Raw genomic sequence first — 26620 nt, 5'->3', positions numbered from 1 at the left:
GGCGCTTGCTTGGCCCAAGGCTGCCAGGGCACTGTTCTAATTGTGTGGTTTTTAATACGGCTTTTTTTTTTTTTTTTTTTTAATACCACCCAGGATTGATCTGGGGATAGTTAGGAATCATGCCTTGGGTTTTTTAATGTCAAAGCATGTAAAGGAGATTTTAAAAACTCAAGTTCAACTGACTTAGCATTGGAAAAGGAGATGGGAAATTGGTTACTGCAGTAGAGTTTCATGTTTATGACTTGCATCGATACAGTCAAAATTTTACCTATATCTAATTAGTGTTAAACTCTCTTAATCTATTACCGATAGCATTTTTCTGCTTTTCGATGCTACACTGTAGCAAGTAGAGCAGTGGTGTAAATGCTAGATTAGACTAAAGATGATAATGTTTTTCACTATTTCGGTTGTCTCCCTGGCCCCCTCCACTTGGATTTTGCAGACTCCTCCCAAAAGAGTGACCGTGGAAAGTAAGGAGGAAAATCCGTTTCGCAAAGTGCTGGGTACCCCAGCGAGAGCGAGTGTTAAGAATTCTACTGGAACTGGAACACCTAGCAACAGGGTGAACATTTCAGCATCTCCTGCATCATCAGTCCCTCACAGAACAGGCTTGTTGGAGAATCGGTAGGATGTTATCCTCTTATTATGATATTGTTAAAATTTAGCTCTTTATAGAGCTGCAGGTGGAACTCGGTACCCCTAGAAGTAAGAAGGGAATATGTTTCTTCCTCTGGTTTTGCTGTTACTTTTAACAGGATGTTAATACGTGCTTTTCTAGCCTCTGGCTGGTACTGGCACTAGAGCTTTATGAACAACTTACGAGTTGGGCAGACCAAATTCTTCTCTGTATGCTATCTTATAAAACTGGAGATTGTGGAAGATAGGTGCAAAATGCACAGAAAGCATTGAGGAGTTCTGTTCAGTTGGAAGAGGATCATTTACTAGCCTTTCTGAAAGAATGACCACTTCAAAAATTTTCTGTCATCAGTGAAAAGAGGAAAAGAACACAACCTCCTGGTTCAGAAATGAGTGAAGATTATCCCAAAGAGAATGATTCTTCAACGTAAGTAACTGTTGTTCCTAGTTTCTGATTTTAAACTCTTCGTTCATTTGTAAACATAAATTTTTCTGAAAAGAATGCTTGGGTATTTCCTGTCTCAGCAACATGGTACAGGCCAGCCACTAGTCAACTTCTGAACACGCTGGGTGCTTGAAATGGGGTTGGCATTAATCCTGATTAATGAGAGAAATACAACCTGCTCTAGCAGTTGCTTTGCAGGAACTGGCACGTACAAATTTTGTGTCATCTTTCTTTCGTCAGTTTAGTCAGGATTGTCGTATGTGCTGTATGTGTATAGCAATAGGTACCTTCTTTATTAAACTTGCTTTGACTCTTTTCAAAACAAAATTCATACAGGGAAATTGCCATTTGGAGCATAAACTCCCGTGTTTTTGAAATTGCATTTAATCATAAGTAAGAAGGCTTGTTTAAATGAATTCGTTAAACTTATCTGTGAGTAAAGTTTAACTGTTCCGTAGTCAAGTATTAAAGGTGATAGGAGAGAAATGCTTTAAAACGAGTTGTAAATATCAAGCAGGAATATCCTGTGTCTTGTATACCTGCACTGACTCCCACTCTTGTTTATCTGGAATTAGGAATAATAAAGCCTTGAGTGATCCAGCATGGAAGTATTTGAACAGTAGCAGAGAGAAACAGTTGAATCTGAAGCAGGCAGAGGAAAATAGGACATCAGGTAAAAAAATAAAACTAAAGCCAAATGATACCTGGCTCTGACCGGTACGATTTTACCCCTTTCGTATTAGTTTAGAAAGTTGCTGCAGAGGTGGTTTTCCGAATCTGCTTTCCTTGTGCCACTAACTTACTTGCTTCCTACAGGGCGGTATATGAGATGCAAACAACTTGCCTTCATTTTCAAAGCCTATCCTGCTCTTGTGACCCTGACCTCTATACTCGGGTGCTGATGCCAGCCCATGTGCCGGCTTGTTTGAAAATTCAACAGGCAGCTTCAAACTTTGCTCCAAGCTGCCCTTCCCCTTGGGAGGGGACTCCTGTAAACACCTAAGGATTTCCTTTTTGCTTGTTTTCTTGTTTATTTTTAAAGCTTTCCTTTGCTGTTACTGCCCATGTGAATTGTAGGCTGGTTTTTGTGCTGAAAATGTGTACTGTTTGCTTTTATTTCCCTATCTCTTCCCCAGAACTTAGAGGGGGAACTCTTTGGGGCCAGGACTTTGTTCTGTTTGTGCCAAAGTTCTGTTGGATACTGGTGTGTGGCAAGGTTTTACAGACAATATAGAAGTATTGACAGTATGTACATAAGCTAGTGAGCAGTACCGTTCTTCAGTTTTACTAATAAATACTGAGCCTTTTTCCTCATAAAGGGGAATGCATTCAAGATCTTGTTATTATGGGGGATGTTGCTGAATGCATTCTTTTCTTAGTGCAGCTCTGATGGTGCAAACGTGTTGCTGGAGAAGCCAGTAAGGTGAATGTTTATCGCTGAATGAAAATCTGGTTTGCTTTTTAGAGTCAAAATTAGAATCTGTGAGTGTATACCTGAAAGTTCAGGTAACAGTATTGTGAACTTCCTTCATATATCTGCATTTTTGAAAGTTGCATGGCTCAAACCACTTCAAACTGGGATAGAAGCAAATGTTTATTCATTACCCAAACTAAATTATGCTGTGATTCACCATAATAGGTATTTTTTTGACTTTTGAGAGCTTTTTTTTTTATGTGGCACCATCTGAGGCATTAGTCTCTCAGGATCTGACACAATGCTATCAGAACAATGAAACAATCATATTTTGCCCCAAGCATATAGTAATTTACTTTGGAATTTGGAGTGCGAAGAGAAACTGTTTTCACTTCTGCATATTTACCTTGAATTTTGAGAGCACTGTATTAGAAATCATTAGTGAGTTTTCTGTTATGCGTATATTGTATATTTGAGCAAGAGGTGGATATTTATTATCTTTCATATAGTTAAAAAGTCATTGAGTGGTCTTAACGTTTTGTATTGCAATTTGGATTTGATGGAGATTATGGTATTAAATTCAGTTAAAACACCATCATGTCTTTACTTACATATGATTAATATTCACATTAGCACTTCTAAGTATGTGTGTTAGTACTTCCCCAACGAATTCTGGAAAACAGTGTTTGAGGATTTTTAAACCTTTTGACTAAATAGTTTAAAACGAGTTGTATATTGTATAAATAGCTGAGTTACCTGGAACAAAATGACCTGCCTCTTTTTCTGTTTTCCAAGGTATTTTACCACTGCAGTCATCATCCTTTTATGGTAGTCGGTCCTCGTCAAAAGAGTACTCCACTGGCAGTTCTACCCTGGACAGGTAGGACTGATTCACTGGCATGAACTGTAAATGACAGTTCTTTCCCAGGAATTAGGATCTTCAGTTTCCTGTGTGTTTATCACATGATATAAGCTTATATTCATAAAATGTGCACACATATATATATACACACACACACACACACATATTTTCCTCCCGCAACCAGGAGTACAATCTAGGTATTCAGTGTGGCTACAATTGCTCGTTACATCTACAAACTCCAGTTACTGCTTGCAACAGATAGACTTTCTAAAATCACTCAAGTCAATTATAGTCATTGTGAATCACTGATCCAGATAATATCTAAACTCTAGATGGTTCAAATTCTATCTAAACTCCGGAACTTTAGACTGAATCCTTGCTTCATTTTCCCAAGTAGATAAATGGCATGAAACTCTATATTTTAATAACAGTATTTTAGTAATACTGAATACTGCTGAGGTTAGGATTCTTCTGCGTTAGACACTGTGCAATCAAACTGTTGGTCTCTGCCCTGGGTAGAAGAGGTACAAGATCAAGGAAGAAAAGAAGCATTGTCCATGCTTTACACATGAGGAACTGAGGTCCAGAGTGATTAAGTTACAAGAACAAGAGGCTGAAAATGAAGATTCTGGCCCAGATGTGAATTTTAAGCATATCTTAGGAGCAGTGATCTCATGCTACACTATCGTTCTTCCTCTCATCGTACAGTGTGGGGAATTGTTGAATATCTTAAAGACAAAAGACTTGGTTACACTGCATGGACACCTGTGGATGTAGGGAAATTTAACCAAACAAAGTATTTAAGTGCTCTGGAAAGAAGTTTTCTCTCTCAGACCTCTTTTGCATTATGATACATGCCAGTTATCTTGTGTGGCTTTACCAGTCCCTGTCTTCTATAGCGATATAATTCCAGTGTCATGGACTATATAGCTATTTAAGGAAGAGCATTAGAAATCTTACACTTCTTATCCTTTTATGTTTTTAGGTCTAGTGTATCCAGCCAGACCCCTTCAGCCAAAAGAAGCCTGGGATTTCTTTCTCAGCCTGCCCCTCTTTCTGTTAAAAAAATGAGATCTAATCAAGATTACACAGGGTGGAACAAACCCCGAGTGCCCCTTTCCACCCATCCTCAACAACAATTACAAGGGTAAATTTAATTTTCTTTATCTAGCATGCACACTTTGATCATCAGAACATGCACATTCTTGTTATAATTATTTAATGAAAAAAAAAAATCCTGAAACTAATGAACACTGAGACAGGGAACACTTTTCCACTTCCTGAGAATTTTAGAGATACAATAATTTCATGTCGTTCCTGTTCCTTTCTTACGCTTTCATGATTCATTTCTCTATCTTGTGTATATACGCACATTTTTTTAAAATTTTGATTGTGGAAACTCATGGGTGCTTTCCTGATAAATGCCGCCTCCCGTGAGTTTTCAGTTTATTCTGAAGGGCAGGAGGGCAGCTCCAATAAGGAACTCTGTGGGGAGTGGCTGGGGTAAATGTCCTACGTGTTAGTAGGGCCGTGTTTGACACTGGCATGTTTACACCTTGACATACATACCATGTTCAATCTTCTTCTTTTTTTTCCAGATTTTCAAACTTGGGAAACACCTGCTATATGAATGCCATTCTACAGTCCTTGTTTTCAATTCAGTCTTTTGCTAATGATTTGCTCAAGCAGGGTATCCCATGGAAAAAAATTCCACTCAATGCACTTATCAGGTAAAATTTGCTTTCTGGGAAGGATATTTTCTCTTTCATTACTGAGAAACTAGTTTCTTAATAGTGAAGCACCTTTGTAGAGGGTAATTTGCATGTGTAGATAATAAAATAAATCCTAGAGCTCTCTGTATTTTGGAGTTTTACTTCAGAAATAGGAAGTGGGCTCTTAAAAATTGCAATGCTGAGTTACAGGCAGTCTTTTATATCTTCTACTGTATTTCTAGTGGCAGAGTGAAATGCTTCAGAAGAAAATGCAAGAAACTGCAAAATAAATAGATGCAGAATAACTTCTTTTTAAAACATTAGCAGCTAGGGTTTAAGCTGGTCACTAACTTCACCTGATACGTGAGGGTTTATACCTTTTTGGAAAATATCCTTTATCTAGTAGCTGGGGAGAGCGTTCGAGTTCTGCATACTTAATCGTTTTCTGAATTCAGCTGAACTCTCAGTTCAGTCAAACCTCATCTCAAGAAGCTCCAAAGGCTTCTGTAATATGTAAAACTCTCTTTTCTCTTTGAAATTTTGAATTCCTGTGCCATTCATATTCCATTTTATGTCTATCAGAAAGACAAACTGCTGTTTGCTCTATGTACCGCACTCTCTGCCATTTGGGATTTTTTTTGTATATGCTCTTGTGTACCTCGTCTCTTTTCTCTCACTGAACAAGATTCAGGATTATCAGAACCATTTCTGTTTCCATTTCATAGTGTTTTGTATGCTTTGGGGTATTTCTATTTTTGCTGTGTCTTCCTGCACTCTTCCTACGCTACTCAGGATCAGAGGTTGTTCCACGTGCCTCTTGAAATGTCCTTTCCCTAATTTTTGTAGAAAGACCTCTGAAGCTTGTGCCCCCCCATACCTCACGGTAAACTATGTGGGTAGAGCTTGTGCCATAGTACCTCTGGTGGAGGGCAGCGTGTGATCCTGTGCCTAAGTACACGTCTGAGTTGATATTCCGTAGCGTCTATTTTGGCTTCTGTTGGTTTGGTTATGGGCGCTTCATCTAATGCGATGAATGTTTTTCTGGTCGAAAAGCGATTGCCTGTCAACTGCTTTGTGGTGAAAAAGGCGTGTTTCCTAACATGCTTCGCTGAGTAGTTCTAGAGGGTTAGGAGACCACGCAGTGTTACTGTAGCTCAGCAGAATAGCAGAAACTTGTCGAGCTGCAGTAAACTGATCAGATTCTCTGGGTAACCTGACTATTAATTGTTGGTTTGGGGTGGGAGGGGGTTGCACAGGTCTTTTCTGTCTTTCTTTTTTTTTGTGTCATGCAACATGACATCTTCCCATCACCTTCCCATGTATGTACTATGTCCAAAACTGTTGTGCTTGGAATATATTGGGTGTGTATTTCCTGTGAAATTGTAGAGCAGTTGTAAAAGGTAACTAAATCACAGTAATGAGAGGCACAGGTAAAGTCAGTTTCAACAGTTTTTTAACAGTTACCAGTAACACTGTATGTAGCTTGAACCAAGGAACTCCTCACGGCTCTTTTTGTTACAGCTATTTTCTGCTCTGTTGTAATGTTTTACTGCAGAAAGAAGTGAGGCTTGAAACTGAGTGGAAATTTAAAAATAAAAAAATAAATAGAACCAGTCTGACCATGCAAGTTGAATTTAATGATTTCATGTTGCTTATTTTGGTGCCATGTGATTTCATATCTCCTATTAGTACAAATGTATTCAAAAAGCATTGTGGTTTTTTTTTTTCTCTCATTGTAAAAGATATAGCAGAAATAAGTTTATAGAACTTTATAAGGCTCTTCTCTTTACCTTAAAAGACTGTGGAATTTTTTTGTTCATTTGGGTCCTGTTCCAATGATGGCCTTAAATGAGATTTCAAAATACTTGAAATGGAAAAGGTTAATTATGTATGAGATATTTTCATACAGAACCTCTAAACCACTTATCACAGGAGAAAAGCTTTTAGAGACTCTTAAAATGAGGTATCATGAGTTTTATTTTGTTTCTCTAAAGTCCTGGAAAGCCAATCAGTGTTTCATTGCATTGACTTCTGCAGACGTTTTGCCCATCTGCTTGCTAAAAAGGATGTCTGCAGCCCTGAGGTTAAGAAGGAGCTACTCAAGAAGGTGAAAAGTGCCATTTCAGCTACTGCAGAGAGGTTTTCTGGGTATATGCAGAACGTAAGTACCGTATTGTCTAGAAACAATTACGTGTAATTTGTTCAGTGTTTGGACTGCATTGAACTCCTGTCAAGCTTCAACTCTATTTGACAGTGACTTGAGCTTTTGATTGAATGACAATGAATACCTGCTGTTTGTTAGAGCAGAACTGCCTTAGTATTGCTGAATGCAATGAACTAAAACATAATTTCCCCAGTCTGTATGGTTGAGAGAAAGATACTGAATGAAGTTGTACAAAATCACTTTGATGAGTTTACTCCGTTTCTAGGATGCACATGAGTTCTTGAGCCAGTGTCTGGATCAGCTCAAGGAAGACATGGAAAAGTTAAACAAAACTTGGAAGAGTGAGCCGGTCCCTAATGAAGATAACTCACCTGGAAGGCCTTCTGATGACCTCTCAGCCACCAAAGTTTATACGTGTCCAGTTATCAGTAACTTAGAGTTTGAGGTTCAGCATTCTATCATTTGCAAAATGTAAGTATGCTTGAGAGCTTTTCTCATACTTACCCTAAAAAACTGGGAAGTGTTTCCATCTTACGTGACTTCATCTGCAGGCTATAACTAAAACTAAGAACTATGTTTTTTTCAAAGCTAGATATGTAGAAAATATTCTGTGGTCTAGAAATGCTGTAAACCTCACATCACACTGTCTGCTACTACAGACCTTCTTTAAACAGTCTCGTGCCATCTAATTCTTCATTACATATCCAGTTGGAAAGCCTCTGTGCTTTGCTTTTTGTGTACCAGTTGTATGAGAATAGGGAGAAAAGGGGGTTTCAGCCAAGTAATGTTTCCTCTTAAAAAAAATGGGGAGCCATGTTTTTAATTTGTTCTTTCTAAGGGCTTCCAGGGAATGGCATTTTCTTCTGTCTCTCTAGATTGTTGCGGAAAAACATGTAAACCAGTATGTCTGGGCGTTCGTTGTGTGTGACGTGTGCAGCAGATTCCCATAGGGGATGCTTGCATTCCACAGAGTTTTCATGAACACAGATATTTGGGAATATTACTTTGCGTGTACTGCATTGGTTCCCTAAAATAATTAAAAGTAAATTGCATGCAGGTAATAATTATTGAAGACAAATGACTGTAGGGTCTTTTTTTTCCCCAAAAAAAAAGCATAAGAAAATTGAGAATTTTTTTTTTTTTTTAGATGGACTCTACTATTTTGTTTCTAAAACCAGTTTGAAAGTATTTCTAGGCTTTCCCTTCTGGGCTGGGGTCACTTCTTTTCTCCTAGGAATGCTGAGTGAAGAAGACGTGTTCAGCTACATAGCAGTCACTTTGATTTCATGTATACCTGATCACTTGCCTCTCCAAAGCAGTCTGTGGTTTTTTGTTCTCATCCTCACACAAATGTTTCTTTCAACTTCTAAAGCATCAAAGTGAAATCCCAAAATCCAACTTTGTCATAAGCATCAAACAATTTCATTTTGATGAGTAAAAATAGATTGATCAAGAGGCATATGTTTACTGGGAAGTTACTTTAGCCTAAAAAATGTAAGTTGTCATTAATTTCAAATGTATTATTCATCAGGCTTACATAAGCATGTTTCTTTTTTAGGTGTGGTGAAACAGTCACTAAACGAGAACAGTTTAATGACCTCTCCATTGACCTTCCTCGAAGAAAGAAATTGCTTCCTTCCCGATCGATCCAGGATTCCCTTGACCTCTTTTTTCGGGTACATAATTTTGGGGTTGTTTTTATTCACTGTGGAGTATGTGTAGGTTATGTACCATATGGAAATTTTGATTGTATAGCTGATTATTAGTTTCTATGACAGTGATTGCAGGCATGTGAAATAATTAACTTCGCACTTCTTTGAGGTTTGTACATTAACAGTATACAGGAGGTTTTTATTGTAAAATGCTGTGCAGAAATTAACTGATCCTTACAATACTGCTGTGAAATAGGTAAACTTCCCCATTTTGTGGTGGAAGAGTTGAGGCATAAACAGATACAAAGGAGAGAAGGGAGGCTGTCAGATTGAGATAATCACTCAGAAATTGCTGCTTCCTCTCCTGGGCTAGGATGCTTCAACAGCTTACGTACTGGCCTAAATTAGTATGGAGGAAAAAGGTCATGCAGATATAATAATTAAAAAAATAGTTGTAATATGTGGATGCTCATCTTGTAAATAGAGCTTCAAGGCGAGGTTTCTGAAAGCTAAAAATGAGCCTTACATCTGTGAATTAGTATTGTTTTTTGTCGTATCTTGAGTCAGATCTGTGTTTTTTCTCTGTTTACAGATACTGTTTTCAACAGATAGAATAATTGACATGCTTATTTTTCTAAAAGCTGGTGGACGTCCTATGATTTTAAAAAAAATCTTAAAATCATAGTGGTGTCATTTGGCCTCACTTAAAGAAAAAGGCTGTAGAAAAGTTTGATGGCTAAGTCATGTAATTTCAGCACAGTGATGCTTCCCCTTTTGCTGTCTGTTCAAAACTGTACTTCGGTGCAGCACATCCTTGACAAGTTTAGATGAGGATAGCTTTTCGGGAAGAAAGTTGAGATTTTGAACAAGAGAGAGAAAACTTCATGGCAAATTATCCTCCACCAGAAGTTATTAGAAAAAAAGACCCTGTGTATGGGAGAGAAAACTGTAAACCTTGCAAGATTGTCCCCCGTCTTTGGAAGCTAATTTTTCTCAACTGTGGCTAGTTCACTGGTCTGCAATAGTCTTGCAGGAAAAATTCCACCCATATTAGTAGATATGTTGTCAAATTGTAAGCTCTGCTACCTTCTTATCAGATGCCCTGTTGTTAGGTCATGTTGAAGGTGATTATAAGTGTAACTGCTGTTTTGAAGAGCTTCTGTGACAGCCAAAAGTGATGTGCTTTCTGTTGAGATCTCTTTGGTGCATCTTTTGTTCCACTAGTCATTTTTCTGTTCTCTTAAACAGGCAGAGGAGATCGAGTATTCCTGTGAGAAGTGCAATGGAAAGTCTGCTGTTGTCACACACAAGTTCAACAGGCTTCCCAGGTAAATGTTGACAATCTGTTCCTCTCTTTCCTGGAAGCACATGTTACAAAAGTGCAAGCAAAACTCCCTCGAAGAGTAAAGCTGGGAAAACAGGTAGGACAGCATGTACGGTGGTCAGCATGCGAGAAAGATGCACGTGCAGACAGTAGTCTTCATGTTGTTCTTCAGTTTCCCTCTAAAGAAGTTCTCTTGAGCACCCTTTGCAACACTTCTTTCTTCCTCCCTATCGCCACACAAGGAGGACTGAGTTTTCCCCTTCCCCTTTTCTTGGGGTTTCTGGGATATGAGGGAAGCAGAAACAGTAAATATATTCTGGAAGTTTAACATTTTGTGCTGGGCTCACCTGATGGGCAGCACTGAGTTGGAGGCATTAATTAGTGCCAGAAGCTATATAGAGGGTTTTGCTTTGATCAAATAATTCTTCCCATGCTGATACCTGTTTTCTCTCTCAGTAAGCATGGCACTTCGAGGAAAAGGCAGACACTTTGAGGGTTAATGGCATGCTCAATCGTTTCTGACCTCGTGGTTGGGTTTAGTTCATTATTTAGAGTGGAAGTGCTTGGAGGTAGGGATCGTTTTCTCAAGCTAAGTCTGTTGGATGACTTTATCTGGCCTATGTCCTTGTCCCAGGTATACTGAACTCAGCAACTTGGTAGTTGGCTTGCATTTTGCTTAAATAGTGTATTTATGCTAGCACTACAAAACTCTTGTCAAAGTTTTTGAATATTAGCACAACATAAGTGATGACACAGCTGCATGATCTAAATAGGCTGTACAAAGTGCAGCGTAAGGGAGAAGATTCAGTGTAAGGAGGCCTTTTCAAGCTCTTTATACTGTTGTGATCAAAGGCTCTTTCAAAGAGAAAGTGTCGTGACAGATAAACCAAGTACACATCTTGCACTGGGCACAGTTCCTCCTCAGTTTTGGGCAGCTGTGTGATCCCTCCATCACAGTCTGTAATATTTGGGAGTAATATACTAGCATTCTGGCCTGTAATGATAATATTTTGACTGTTTCCTACCTCTCACTGCATAGTAGAAATAATGAGTCTGGTAAGAGCTGCTTGCTCCTGTTGACTGAAGAGCAGGGTGATGCAGATCAAAGCAGGAAGCCTCTTGAGTTGACAGAGTCTGTACTCTGCACCTTGCACAAAGTGGAGTGATTACCTGTCTCTTGCCAGATAAGAGATGGATAGTGTTTCCCTACCACCCCGAAGTAATAATCTGTTTGAGAGTCAGATGAATGCATTTTGTAAACAGGGCTACTTGGTTTTTGAGTAGGTTTTCTCTGACTTCTGTCTTGAGATTAACATTTGTCCTTCTCTCATATCTCTCAGGGTCCTGATTCTTCATCTGAAACGATACAGCTTCAATGTAGCATTGTCTCTCAATCATAAAGTCGGGCAGCAGGTGGTTATTCCAAGATACTTAACCCTGCTTTCACACTGTACGGAAAGCACTAGGCTGCCGCTGACGCTGGGATGGAGCGTCCATTCTGCAATGTAAGTGTACAACTTGTGATTGACCCATGCTGTGTTAAGCACATATGCCACAAGGCAGGCAGTTGTCACATCTCCTCCAGAAGATGTCTGGGCAAGGAAACATTAAAATTATGCAGCTTCAGATGTGCACTGCTAGTTTGTAATGATGCCATCCTGAGAACATTTATGGAAAGGAAGCATGATAGAAGCAGCAGGAAGAGTTGGTGGGGCATTATCTAGGGAATATTTGGTAAGATAATACTCTTCACTGTCCTTGAAAATAACTTTCTATCCTTTTTAAGAGAGCTTCTGTTAGTAATTTCTAGAATTTATGCCTCTCGGTCCAATATAATCTAGATTACCTTTCTCTTCACAGCACACTTAACTCTGCTTAGCAGACATAACATCCTACCTTTTTCTGCTAATTTCCACTTGCACCTCCTGTGCTGTCATTCATTTTTCATTGTCTTTCCTGTGCCACTGTAGTATCTGAGCACTTCACATGCTGAAAATACTCTCTCCTTTTCCCTGTGGCAGTTATTTCTGTACAGCTGCTTGTCCTGAGACACGGAGATTAAATGTGCCAGCTGTCACAAGTGGCAAGTGGAAGTCTGTGGCAGAATAAGGAACAAGAAACCCTCAGGTCTCTCGTGGTCCCTGCCTAGTGACATAACCACGGTAGCCGTAGTGAGTTAGGACACATCTGGTGTATATGTTCAGCAGTGTTCTTGTGCTGAACGTTTAGTGGCATTTGAGATTTATGTGGATGTTTCCCAAGAATTTGCTTTAACAATAGAAATCTTAAACAAAACAAATAGCTTAAGCTAACCAGAGCAGAAATACTTGAAAATATGTTTGAAATAGCTTTCCAATGGCTTTTTTTAGTCATTGAAACCATTCTGATTGACCAAAGAGTGGAAGGGTAACTTAGGCTGAGAGAAACAGCCCTGGTTTGAGGTGGAAGATTAGAAAAGATTTCTGCGTTGGCAGCCATCTGGTGGATAGATGTGTAGTGATAGTGATGGACTTTGAGGAGCTCCTGAAAGGATTAAATGGAGAAGGAAGTTTGTTTAGAAGAATCTCCTCCTAAGGGAGGAGAAACGGAGATGCCAGAAAACCGGCTGATCCAGACAGCAGCAGGAGACTGTGGTTGGGAGCAGGAACTCAAGTGTTGGTGGGAATAAAAAATAAAGGAATGAGTTGTCTTGACATGGGAGCCCAAAGCCTTTAATTTGTGAGCTTGTCCCTAAGGGTGCATCACTAAGAAGTGAATCAAGTTTAAAGGATTACATATGATTTTGAACAACTGTTGTATATTTATAACAGGATGGAGTTATTACTCTAAATCTCAGCAATTAGCAAGTACATAATGGTATTCTACTTGTTTCTTTGGTCATGGATTTGCATGCATAGCAGACAAGTAAACACTTATTTTTTGAAGACTGTAACTGCTGCAATGAATACTTTGCTTTTTTAATAGTTCCCGTCCATTGAAAGCCTCCCAAATGGTGAATTCCTGTACTATAAGCACTTCCACACCTTGTAGGTGAGTTATAGCTCTGAAATGCCCATGGCCTGGGGTTTCATGGGATAATTTTTAAGGCATTTTAAAATTTTCTAATTCTTCTTTAATCTTTACACTTTTTCTATTTGTTTTCTTTTCTTTCTATTTTTTCTGTTGTAGTAAATTATTTCAGCTACTGACTTTTTTCATAGCTGAGTTTTATTGGTGTTACATGCTAGCTGAAATTAATATCAATGGTACAATTTGCCTAGTTGACATGATCACCTTAGCATTTCTTTTGAGAACCTTTGGGGACTTGTAAGTAAGCAAAGATGATTTTTTTTCAGACAGAAGGCTAAGCATCAGAATGAGAACTGGATTTAGTTTGTACAGATGATTTGTCAGTGCCAGATATCTTGAACTAGCTTGTATTTGTAGTTGCAAGTCACATATATAAGAAGCAAAATGGTTTCTAGTTCTGCAGTCAAGCTCTTTTCTCTATTCTGGCTCTATGGAGCCCCAATGTGTGTTTTGGCAACGGGTCATTAGTTCCTTAAGTTTATTTGCAAAGATGAGAGGGCATTGTTTTTATAGGCCAGTTTTTGATATAGTGAAAAATGTGGTGTCACACTGGATAGTTTTGCATTGTGGAATACTTAAAGATGAGATTTCCTAATTGAGCAGAAATCGCGACTTCCCCAGACTCCCTTGTCTTCTGTTCTAAAGAAGCACGAATTTATCTTAATGAAAGAGCAAACAGGAAAACTGAAAAAATTGTGCAGATTTGCACTTTTTATATCCTAGTAATGATGTGGGAAGTCCTGTGTCTAGCTTAGTAAACTTGTGCTGAGTTCTACATGTCACTGTGGACTCGACTCAAATGAGTACTGTCTGGGATTGCTAGGTAATAAAGTGCAGAATCCTTGGCCTTAGAAGCAACAGCCACACACTTAGTAACTTTTAACGTTGTAAGTTGCTATTGCAGGCTTGAAGTGGGTATGTCAGTTAACCTAGTAAAATATACCTTTTCTGAAAACCCTGCCTGCTATGTTAATAAATTGTCATTGTCAGTCGTTGCAGTTTGTTCCCCAAATAGTACTGCCCCGCAGTGTGAAAGTTGGTGTAACACTTCTTTAATGGTTACTTTGAAACAGGTTTGTACAATGCTACAATGCTATAAAGTTTTATAGCCATGTTTTTAATTTACAGAAAATACACTTTCAAGTCAAAGAGCTCTGCAGCACTCTATGTAGATTCTGACAGTGATGATGAGCCGTTGAAACGCTCTGTTGCCCATAGCCAAAGGCTGTGTAACATACAGAGTAGAGATCAGCAACAACTGCAAGAAGAGCCAGAAAAGGTAAGGGAAAAAACCACAAACTTTCATATACGTAGATCCTATATATGCTCATGTCTGGCCTGTGCTTTTCTTAGCATAGACTGTGAGTAAAATTGATGTAAGGTAAGTTTTTTCTCCTAATTAGCACTGCAGTGCTGGAAGGGAGTGCTTTGCTAATTGACCTCTCTGTACAGTTGTCTTGGGTTCCCACTGGGAACAGGGGTAATTGTGTTGCAACTGCACTTGAGTTTTCAGGTTATGTGTACCAGCTGCTTAGCAGTTTTGTCAGTCCTTCGGGTAACTTTCACTGATAATGTTCCCAGGCTGAAATATAATGGGCTGTCAATAATAAAATTATGCAGTAAATTCCTTGATTAAATTAGATCCAGTACAAGATGGGCTAAGCAAAATATTCAATTGAAATAACTTCTTGCACATCCAATCTGTGTCCCCTTTCAAGTGTGGCTTTTTAAATGCTTTTAGAAACTGAAGCTATCAGTCTTTGGAGGTGGACATGTAGAAGTGTGTGGAGATAAGTTCATTGGTGCAAAGGCGCAGTTAACTTCAAATTGCCTTTGAGCTCTTCATTGTGACTAGTATTAATGTTGCCGAGATATTTTTTGCCTCTATCAGGGCAGTGTATTAGCAGGTAGATGAGTTGTGTGGGAAGGAATGATGACCCAGAAGGGAAAACAGGAAGCTTAGAGGATTATCTTGCAGTACCACTTTCTTCTATTAAGAGTGTTGCAGGCCTAGTGCTTAGGACAAATGTCCTGCATCTCTGCTTCTCTGAAGTTTTTGACAATGTTCATGGGATTATTTTAATCAAGCAGAGACTTGTGGTCTTGATTATGGCATTAAAGGACAGGTGTAAAGCTGGCTGAATAGCAATAGGTAACAAGAGGAAGATATCTACAGTTTCTCATCTCATGGGAGGATCAAACTAAGGGAGGATCCTGATCCACTCAGTAATAAATGATAAAATAGATAATGAGTATTAAATTTTCAGAAGATCCAGAGCTGGGAAGGGCTGCCAGTATGATAAAGCTCAGAACTACAGTTAAGAATGATCTTGACAAGTCTGAGAAATTGCATAAAAATAGGAGGGGTTGTTCAGTAGGAGCAGGCTAAAGGTGCTAATCTTAGCAGGACTAATTGACTGTAAATGCAGGATGGGAACAGCTGGGAAAGCAGTGGGTCCTCAGAAAGGGCGTGAAAGGTGACTGTTGGTCACAAGGTCAGGCTGGTTGAAAACAGAAGTGTATAGACAGAGGCATAGCCTGCAGGTTGTGTGAAGTAACCCTCCTTTTTTCCTCAGCATTGTGCTTTAGCTGGAGTTCTGTGTTCAGCTTTGGGCTCCGGAGTGAAGAGAGTTATAGATTAATTGGAGAGGGACCAATTGGAGAGGGTCTAGAAAGGAAGATTTTGGGGGAAAGAGCAGGCAAGTGAACTTCGGCCTTTAATTTAAGGAGAAACCTAAGCTGGGCTTGTGTCTTTAAGGAAGGGAAAGAAATTAATAGAAACACTTGGGCTGTCTTCCATGCCCATGGTGGATAGAACAAGAAGTAATAGACTAAATTGCAGACAGTCATTTTTAGATTAAATATTAGGGAAAACTTCCTGATGCTCAGGATGTGTAGGGATGGAATGGATTGCTTTGGGAGAAAGCAGAAAACCCTTCTCTGAAGGTCTCAGGAACAGGGTAGGCAACTGCTGTCCTGCATGGCACATCTATAGCTGGCTGCGGGTGAGAGAAGTAAACTGGCTTGTCTTTGAAGTCCCTCTTACGTATAGAAAAATTATTCCAAACTGTCCTAAATGATTCTTCCTCGAGTTTTGTTTGTGAGGAAGTGTAGGTAGTCTCTATCGCACAAGCCCTGTGAGTGCAGAAAATGTGGGAATAAAGGTTGTTAATTTGAATAGCAAATTAATTATAGGCTTTCCAGCCTGCTGTGGGAAAGAGACAGTGGTGGTGATGATTCCACATAAGTGACTTTATTCTTTGTGGCCGTGCACGTTGGCCACTCCTCAACCACAGGCCTGACCAGCCATCTGTTATCATTAACCAGAGTCTCCGTCCTTCTCCGTGTTGTCCTGGGAGGACCTGGTCTTGTCCTTGGAAGTAGCATTACTGCCGCTGCCCCATTTCCCTTGGTATGCCCCTCGTAGCAGCTGCGGATGGGGTTGCATCAGGGGCTCGGCAGTCGCTTCCTACAGCCGCTGTGTCCCCTGCAGGGCGCTGCTTGCAAAGCAGTCCTGCCTGTGGGAGAGCAGCTGGAACGGCGGGTCTGTGCGACGTGGGGTTGGAGGGGCAAATAGCAGTTTTCCAGCTAAAGTGGGAAGAACTGCAATTTCTGTGATTTCTGCCTCTGCGGATGAAGTAGTATTTGAAGTACTTTTTAAAAATACTTATTTAAAGCAGCCTGTCTTAAAGCCTAAGCTTCTTAAAATCTATGCAAATAATTTCTAATAGAAAAGTTGTATTCCAATAATGCAGAGATGCTGCCAAGTCTTCAAAGTCCAGGCACTGAATTAGTGGTAGTTGTTGGCAAAGTGCCTGGAACTAGGGTTTGCTGAAGAGCTAAACCAGTTTTGACGTTAGTAGCCTACAGGTGCACAGAGAGAAATCAGAAAGCTTAAAAAGCAGGTACTCTGCTTTCTTTATTCAGTGCATGAATAGATGTGAGGAGAGAGGTTTAAATTTGTCAGTTCTAATTCTTGGAGGGCATGATATCTAGAACAAGCAATTCAGTTGGATAATTCATTTGCTAATCTTGTTTGATAAGCCAGTTTTAATACAAAATGTTTGCTATATAAAACTGGTCTTGCTCATCAAAAGCTTGCTGTATTTAAGTAAAAAGCAGCAGTAAAAATGTATTTTTGTTCATTTTAACGAAGTTCTGAGATCCATCCAAATGCAGTTCGGAATAAGACCTGGATAAGTACATTCTGATAGAAACTACTTTTCCCCATTTTTAACATAATATAGGAAAAAAAAAATCTAAGCATGTGGTAAGTAGTGTAATTGTGTAAATATGTATACATGGAGGTTAACCTCCTGATTAACAGTTAATATGAAAATGATTGAAATTACTATATTAGTTGCAAATCAATATGGTGTAGGAGTTGATGAGCATCAGTTTTGGGAAAATAACTAGAAAAGGAAAAATTCAGATTAAGACTAAAGTGTTTTTCCTTTCTTCCAGTTTAAAGTCATTCTGTTCTCCTTAGGAAAGAATAATTCCCCCCTTTCCCTGGTTAACTGTTTTCTTACTTGGTTTGCAGAGTCCTGCCCCCCGCCAAGATTTCGTATGGCAAGTCTGCAGCACCAAACCTAATTTTAATTGCTCTTCATACCAGCCTGATTTCAGTTCCTATTCTTCCATCCCTGTGTTCAAGTTCAATTACTCTCATGTTGCTGCTTCAGCCTTTGTTAACAAACTTGCAATTTCGCTACTTGTGCCTCAGCACTGACTTGCCAGAGGCTTGAGGATTCATCAGAACCTAAAGGTGAAACACATGTGTTGAAGGAAAGGAAGGAGAAGGGAAGAGTTATCTTGTGTATGTTAATCTAGAGGGCCTGTAACAACTGGTTTTAGTTTATATTTAAATATTATTCCCTGGAGTGAATGTAACTACAAAGGTTGTCTCTCCATTGAGTCTTGTATAACTATCTGTTTAATGTTGACAGAGCCAAGCTCCCACTCCCTGGGGTTAATAAAATAATAAAAAAAAAATCTCCAGAGAAATGTAAAGCTGATGTTATGTATGTGTTTATTCAAGCACTTAATCATAACTCCATTCATCTCTAGGGTTCAAAAAGAAGTAAAATGGAGGGTGAGAAACCTGAGCTGGGTAATACTGGTTTTGATGGGATGAGCGAAGATGAGCTGCTAGCAGCTGTCTTAGAGATTAGCAAAAGGGAAGCTTCTGTGTCTCTGAGTCATGATGAAGATAAGCCCACAAGCAGCCCAGACACTGGTTTTGGAGACGACGAAATTCAGGAATTGCCAGAAAACCTGGAATCTATGGAGATGGAGAAACCCAAAGCAGCATTAGACTCAGGTAAGGCGAAGTAACCATCTTAATTGGACTATAGCGAGCTAAAGCAGGTTACTGATAGCGGCAGGTTAGTAATGCATGGTGGCAGAATCTGGATGCAAGTGCACTGCTGAAACTGCCTGACTTCCTCAGAGTTTTCTTACAGTTTCCCTGTGTATAAAGCGTTTAATTCATTGAACTGTGAAAATGTATTTTCTTGTATGTCTGTCACCTCTCTGATAAAGGTAAGGTCATCTTCAAAGTTAATTTCCATTTTTTTTCTCTCATGATTAACACATGCTTCCACTGGTTCCTGTACCAGACAATTCAATTTACTAAGATTTGACAGTGTCTGGAACTTAATCTTCCGTAATCAGAAAGTATTTTCATTTCTGTCGCTGTTGCAGCCTGGGCAGCACGGTAGCAGTGTTCGCATTGCTGGTGTGCAAGGGTGATGTCTGGGGTGTATAAGACTAGAATACTTTCATAAATGCAGTTATTCTGTCACTAGTTACTAATGAATTTAGCTCTATCTCTGTAATTTTTTCTAGTACTTTTTTGTGTTAGAGTAGACCCTTGAGCATAAGAGACTCAGCATGTAAATTATGGCCTCTGACCCAGGAACACAGTTAAGTACAAGAAGGAGCCTGTTTGATCTCAGTGTGGGGAAATCGAGTGTCTTCCTTTAGTTGGCTGAAGGAAATTTAAGTGTTTATAATTCGTTGTGTGCTACATGCTTTCAGTCAGATTTTTATTTCCACTAGTGTGGAAAAACAGGCCAACAATATGCTTTCATTCTCCTCTAAGAGCCAGGAGGTTAAATATTAACAACAAAAAACCTCACTCTATTACCAGAAATCACACTTGTTTCAACGGACAACTCTTAGCAGCTTTCATGTTGGAAGGCAGTGTGTAAGAAAACTAAGTCTGTGGTCAGCCTTGTTTGTGCCCTCCTTTATATACAGTAACGTTGCTTACGGTTGTGTGAAAGAGAGTTGTGAGAGTGTGGCCACATAAATGTATCTCTCTCCAGGTTTTCTTTGGAAAGTATAATTTGAAGGCTCTATTGTGACACTTAAGCAAGAAGTTTCTGTATTTTCTGATTAAGAATGCAGTTAAACACTCAACATTGCATTCGGCTTTCTGTATTTGACTGTGTATGACCAAAAACCACAAGTACTGCTCAAAGCGTACAGTTTGGCATTCAGATGAGATATGTATGTATGTTGAGTTACCAATTATGGCAGCTGAATGTAACACACCAATTCACAATCCTATGTTCTATTTAAAGGAAACTTAATTGCAAAGGATGCTTTGCTATATCAGACAAGATGATTCTGAACATGACGCATTTAACTTGGTCCATTTCTAGCAACAATTTTTTTTTTTATAAACACTGAACAACTTGCTTTCAAAAAAGGCTAATTTAGATATGACAGAAGATGTCTTTTCTGCCACATGATCCTCAAATAACGGTTGTGAGAGTCGAGTGAATATTTCTACTTACATTGGAAGTTTTCAAAGGTCATGTAATAAATTCTGGTTTTGTTTTTCATCTTAAGAGGATTAGACCGATGGATCATAGTTCTGGTGGTCTTGTGTTTAAGAGGTCACAGTTACTGAGACTGCCTTGTATAATCCTTGCTAATAACTAATGAGTAGATGTTGAAGTCTGTGTAGGGCAGAACTATGAAGTTTCACATGTTGCTGCATAGTAGCTGTTGGAGCAGGTCCTGACTCTTTCTCAGCTGCAAGCAAATGGGAAAATCAAAATGTCCTGCAACTTCAGGAGATGTATGCAGTGGGTGAATGAATGTTCATTCCAGAAGCTTTGTAAAATACTTCTGCCGTAATGTTCACTTTAAAGGTGAACTGAAAAGTTATAATCTTCTTGCACTTTTAAAGCTGTAGATAGTGTTCACAAGATTGAGGCTCCTGCCTGAAGCAAAAAGTTGACAAATTTAAACAGTGCTTGAGATTTGTGCTTCCCTCCATCTTACATATGATTTGGCTTTAATTGTGGCTTTGTCTGTAGTACTCCGAGGTATAATATACAATGCAAATTTTTATAATCCATGGTTCCTTCTAGAGAAATTCAAGTGAGCTTCATGGCTGCAGAAACCTAGTGGTGTGTGACATCTTAATTTAGTTAAAGTTGCTGTTTCTGAGTGAACATAAAAGGCTAAGAAGAGAACAGGTTCAGGGATTAATCAAATGGTTCATCTTACACCTGTTAAAATAAGTATAAGACTGCACTTTGGAGCTTTTTCCATTTGACTCGTGTGGTTTTTTTAGGGCTGGTGAGCTCTCCCTGTCAATAGATGTCACTGTGCTGCAAGGATTGTGGTGATTTAAAGAGGATTTAGCTGGTAACAAACAGAAGACCCAGGAAAGCATAACTGTACTTTCTGATTCTTCAGGTCCTGCCAATTTCACCGAAATAACTAAAGATTTTGATGAGAATAAGGAAAACAAAACTCCGGAAGGCTCCCAGGGGGAGGTTGACTGGCTGCAGCAGTACGATATGGAGAGAGAGAGGGAAGAACAAGAACTTCAGCAGGCACTGGCTCAAAGCCTTCAAGAGCAAGTAAGAAATAAAGTTTGCTTCCTTGAGTTATCTTCCCCAACGTTGGAAACCTGATGGCTAAAGGAAAAGCCTGTGTTCAGGCAGTAAATGCAAAGAGAGTCCGCTGCTTTTTTGAGACAAGCAGACGAAAAAAGGTTTGGATTTCTTCTATCTCCAGTGTCAGTAGAGTGATGGCACTGGATACCTGTGGGTAGGTTTTGTACGTGCTTTGGAAACCATATATCACATCACAGACCTGCAGATTTCTCAAAGCTTTCCATGCACATTTATACACTGGCTTGTAACGTTATATAAAAACGAAATTAAATTGAACTAACCTCTTACTATCGACCGACAACCAAGCCCACCTTTAGCTTCCCTGGCAGTTGCTTCTTGCAGCGTGTCGTGTCAAGACTCAAAGTGAAAGAGGCAAGTTTCAAAGCAAAGGCTAAGAATGGCCGTGCCAGGTCAGGTTAAAGATCTGTCTATCCCAGTGCCTTGTTTCTGGTACTAGCAAGTAGGGGATGCTTAGTGAAGAACATAGGAACTGAGCATTTATGTGATCCTTCCCTGTTAGTAAATTGGAAAAAGGATCCCAAATAATTTAGTCTAAAACAAGTCCTTTAAATTAGACTTGGAAAGAATTGAGATCTTGGGTTGTGTGCTAACCATCTGTATTCCACTTGAATTTCAAGACCTGTAACTGATTTCCACAAGTTTAACCAAGCCGCTGAGAGGGAAGCAAGCGCTTAGCCAGGTCTTTCTTTAAATAAGTGCCCTTGTCTGCTCTCTATTAATACTAAAGCTGTCATGGTTTTCCTTATGAGATCTGATGTTTCCATGGCTCTTGGATTTTTCTCTCCCATTACTCATTATGAGGTGCTGGTTGGCATGTTCCATGCCAGATGTAGCTTTGATTCAGCAATGCTGAGTAGTTTAACAAAGATTCCCAAATGCTTTAGAAATAGTGAGATAAAAGGCCTCATGCTAATAATGTAAAACTGCCCTTTGAGTGTGGTTCTGCTACAGTTCTGAAGCGAAAATCTGCTATTCTAATGATTCAGGCATGGAAATGCGGTAGCTGTGGTTATCTTGATTTGAAATACATAGCTAGAGTTCTGCGTTCAGGTGCATTGAAAGCATTCAAACTCTGAATTAAGAAGCCAGCTCGTTAAATATTATTGACTGGCTTGCTGTAGCTCTGTGCTTTCAAGAGTGGTGGGAGGAACAGGGGCATGATATTATGCAAAGATTAGAAGGGTTTGTTGACTTGAGGTTTCTTTGCTCCTTGTTCATGGTAATATTTTTAATACCTGATTGTTTAGTGGTGTCTTTTTTTGCATCCTGCCTTTGTGAATTACACCTGTTACATAGAACCATGGCTCTACTTTCAAATGGCTTAAAAATAATAAAATCTGTCAGGATTTTAACAACTCTGTCCTCAGCTGGCTTTGGGCAGAAGAAGTCTAAATTTTGCCGAAGTGTGAGGAGCTTTGTGTGTAAGTGACAGCTTTCCTTAGCGAAGGGTTGCAAATTCATTCAGATGCTTTTCAAATTAACGATCCAGAGAAAGCGTTCGGTGTTACGAGAGACTTGCTCTGCTGCATACCAAACTTCAGGAGCTTTGATGAGCGTTAATGAAGGTTTGTCCCAGGTTCTGTTGCACGGGAACATTGGACTCGCGCTGGTTGCAAACATTCCTTCACACAGAACCTTTAATTTACAATGTCAGGTTTGTTGTAGAAACCAGAGCAGCACAGTTTCAATAGAAAAAGAGCACCACAAGAATTTTAAACAGTGAAGTGTCTCAATGAGCTAAGTTCTGTTCTCTTCCCATCAGGAGGCGCGAGAACAAAAAGAGGATGATGACCTTAAACGAGCCACGGAATTAAGTCTACAAGGTGAAACTTATTTAACTTCTTCCAGGATGTTGCTTTTGAGGGAAAATAGATCTGTATGTACGAGTGCAGCTCCTGAGTGTCTGTAAGACAGCTGGGATTTCATGCTCTTTTGATGTGTGCTTTGTTGTGTTTGGCTTCGCTCAGGTCAGCTTTTCTTGCTCTTGGTTGTGAAAGCAAATGCGGGAAAAACTTAATGTGAAAACCAATTTATTTCATTCTCTTGACTTTTTAATTAGATAGAGAGTGAGAGATATCGAGAGAGATATGTAATATATATTAAATTATAATATACATTTAATATATAATATTGATACAGAGAGAGCAAAATGGACCTTGAAATTTTCCATTCCCAGCAAAAGCCAGCATGCTAATGGCTCTAGTCAGAACATAAGGATTATTTATTACTTGCATTGATATCTTAGTGCTAATTAATGAATGCACTGGCCTTGCCCAGGAAAATGAATAAGTGCTCTAACTGATACAGGATGGGAGGGAGACAGACCTCGCTGCAAGGTGTAGCTGTTGAGGGTGAAAAAAGAAACCCAAAATACACTATTGGTCTTTTCCAAATCCAGACAGTGTGGTGAGCCTCAGGCGCTGTTTAACATTTGTGTGAGGCTGGCATGTGAGTGATTTCATACAATCTGGCAGAGCAAAGCATAACTGAGAGAAAATTCCTGCTCCAGAGAGGAAAAGGGAGGGGTAATGAAGTATTGCGTTAAGATACTCTTAGTTGCTCAAACACCTTTAAAGGCCCTCAGGTATTACTGGATGAACCTGTGTCTGCTTCTGAAGAGAAGTAAGTTGAATGCTGCTTAAATGTCCCTCAGCCTGGGTCCTGTTCCCTGATGAGCTCTGGCAAACTGAGTGCCCCGTCCCGCTCAGGTCTTCCTTGATTCATGGCCAGGAAGAGTTCAGCACTAGAAATCCTTCCTCCTCCTGATTTGCAGTCACTTGACTTAAACGTGAGCATTGCCTTGTGCTTCTCAACTTGCTACCGTGTCATTTGTAAGGCATCAACCAGCAGTTGTTCAAGGAGATGCTAATAATCTTGAGCGTATATCTGGTGGTATTTGTCTTAGAAAGGTTCCCAGTGGTGCTGCAATCAAAAAAACACTAGTCATCCGAGGACCGTTGGTGAAGTGGCATTTAGCAATACCCATGGCAAGTGTTTCGTGCATAGGCCTACCTAAATGGCTGCTTTTCTTGGCTGTAGTCTGGCTTACAACAGCTTGAATAAGTGTGGAAACCAGCAGTAAAATATTCTCAGTTAAAGGGATTAATCTATAAACTTCCCAAGAAGATTATACTAATCCAGCGTCTGATGGTTTAGCAGGGCAAGTGGCGTGAGGATCTCTTTGGCAAAACATCTCCATCATAACTGGCGTGAGAGTGTCTTTAAGAAAAAAAAAAAATTATCCTGAGTAGTGTTCTGTTAATCTCAACTTCTCATCCACCCAGGACTTCATAGCTTTAATTTAGCTGGTGAAAGCATAGCTACTTCTAATGAGTACTGTACAAAATCTTAAATTAGTCGGGTAGCTGCAGAATCCCAGGAAGTTTGGAACAGCGTGTACAGGGAGCAGCGGTGCCTTCCGGCTCTTTACAGAAAGCTGCCTGCATTTTGCTCAGCCAAGCAAACTGGAAGTTCCTGCGGTGAGCAGTCTTCTTACCACTGAAAACAATGAAAAGATGCCTGCTGCCAGCAGTAGCGTTTTGATGCCAGTTTTAATTGAAAAATGCACTTTGTTCATGCAACTTATAGTTAAAACTGTAATTCATAGCTTCTTGTTACAGGAACTTACAGTTCACTGACCAGACTGGCTGTACTTCTTTTAATGGTGGTTCTGGCTGCAGACCACCAGCGCTCTGGAGCGAATTGGGTGTTTAACCACTCTTTTATCGCCCAGCTGTCCTTGCCATAGTGCCCTTTTGTAAAAGTATGAGAAAGACAATGCTAAAATTAATTCTGTAGTCCAAGATATTTTTCTCAATTATTGCTTTGACAAGCCAGGGAAAGGAGAGAGAGGTTTTATTTGGAAATTGCAATATCTCCTGCTTTCCTTGGAAAGGAAGCTTGAAACGTTAGTGTTTTATTGTGCTTGCTTATGTGGGTAGGTATACCTCAACCTGTTGTGAATTCCCGTGTGTGCCACAGCTTCTCATGCAGTATCATTGTTTCCATGCTATCTAGAGTTTAACAGCTCTCTCCTGGACAGCGTTGGTTCTGATGAAGACTCTGGCAATGAGGATGTTCTTGACATGGAGTATTCAGAAGCTGAAGCAGAAGAGCTGAAAAGAAATGCTGAGGTGTGATCCATGATTTCAAAAGCTAACTGAGAAATATACCCCCTCTTTACCATCAGTTTAGTGTTGGAGGTAGTTTTACAGAGCAGATGTACTTGTTTAATCTTAGAAAGGTCTTTTATGTTCAAAAGTGAAAAGATAGAAAATTTCTATCCTTAACAGTCTGTTCTATTGTGTTATTTTAATTAAAAAAAAAAAAAAAAAAAAAAAAACAACAAAAACAACAGCTGCAGAGAGCTTCTGAGTTTCTCTAAGATGTGGATAATGGTGAAAAGGAAACAGTAATTTTATACCAGAAATGTTCCAGTGCATGTAGAGCAATGGGCCTGACATTTTTACTTAGAGAGAGAGGACTTCAGCCAGCGTGGTAGTTTAATTGCAACACAGTGGGCTTCTAGATCCCGCACCACCAGAACCGAGAAGTTGTGGCAAGATCTTACTCCCATTAGGTGAAATGTGACTGTAACCTAGGCTGTGCTGCCAGCTGCTAGCACTCTCAGACTCCACACAGTGGTGTTGTGAAAGTTGCCTGCCTGCCTCAGTGGAAGGAATACTGCGTAGGGTGGAAAAGGTTAAATAATTGGAGTTTCCTTGAGCAGTTTTATTTTCTTACAATTCTTTACCAATTTCCTTACCCTTAAGCCAAGAGTTGCATTTTAAGAGTATTGTCAGTGAATTGTATCAGTAATATTTCCTGGTCAGAGAGGATTAAAAAATAATTGTCAAAAGCCAATTACCATCATTTAGTTTTATTGTCAGTGAATAGACAGAGCATGTTTCCTGCATGCAAAAAGGGCGTTGTCTGCTGACATTACAGGTGCAGGACGAGAGAGAATTTGGGCTACATATCTGGTATTAACTGTTAAATCTGTATACCATTATTAAGGGTATTTCTTTGATATTTCAGAAGTAAGCAAGTAAGCGTGGTGTTTCCTTTTTGCTTTTCTATGTTTATTTGGTGGATTAATTCTGACATCAGTGGAAGTCGCTCAGGAAGTGGTTGTTTAGAAAACTTTGCAGTGTAGAGCTCATGTCAGCATCTGTTCTGAGGTCAGAATGGCTCCTTTGCATGTTCATTGGTTTGCTGAAAGATTAAATAAGATGGGAGGCTTTTTCTCAGTTCTGGAAGGACTCCTTATTTGGTCTGAACTGGTCTGTTTCTGTAATCTTTGATTGGGTTGCAGCTTTCATTACAGTAGCCAAAGCCCGTATTTCAGGTGTATAAATCATGACAGTAAACTACGTGGGACAAAAGTGAATGTCTAAAAG

At 39.5% G+C, this 26620-nt stretch overlaps 1 protein-coding gene across 5 annotated transcripts in view; it reads left to right on the top strand.

Moving 5' to 3' along the window:
* The window catches only part of USP37 (ubiquitin specific peptidase 37), a 37782-nt gene that overhangs the window by 7435 nt on the left and 3727 nt on the right, over positions 1-26620 (top strand). For 3 of the 5 annotated variants that reach the window (XM_075152976.1, XM_075152974.1, XM_075152975.1), the window contains exons 5-21: positions 443-624; positions 989-1063; positions 1657-1754; positions 3291-3375; positions 4343-4504; positions 4956-5087; positions 7107-7230; positions 7499-7704; positions 8792-8909; positions 10134-10213; positions 11550-11714; positions 13174-13239; positions 14407-14557; positions 18349-18601; positions 20998-21164; positions 22984-23044; positions 25239-25354. In XM_075152976.1, the coding sequence (XP_075009077.1) occupies positions 443-624; positions 989-1063; positions 1657-1754; positions 3291-3375; positions 4343-4504; positions 4956-5087; positions 7107-7230; positions 7499-7704; positions 8792-8909; positions 10134-10213; positions 11550-11714; positions 13174-13239; positions 14407-14557; positions 18349-18601; positions 20998-21164; positions 22984-23044; positions 25239-25354 (2241 nt within the window). The remainder of the gene's footprint in view (positions 1-442; positions 625-988; positions 1064-1656; positions 1755-3290; positions 3376-4342; positions 4505-4955; positions 5088-7106; positions 7231-7498; positions 7705-8791; positions 8910-10133; positions 10214-11549; positions 11715-13173; positions 13240-14406; positions 14558-18348; positions 18602-20997; positions 21165-22983; positions 23045-25238; positions 25355-26620) is intronic. The other 2 variants (XM_075152979.1, XM_075152978.1) reach the window with 2 other exon arrangements.

Source organism: Calonectris borealis, chromosome 6 (genome assembly GCF_964195595.1).
Source record: "Calonectris borealis chromosome 6, bCalBor7.hap1.2, whole genome shotgun sequence".
Classification (NCBI taxonomy): Eukaryota; Metazoa; Chordata; class Aves; order Procellariiformes; family Procellariidae; genus Calonectris; species Calonectris borealis.
The sequence above is the reverse complement of the archived record's forward strand: the minus strand, read 5'-3'. Positions and strand labels throughout refer to the sequence as shown.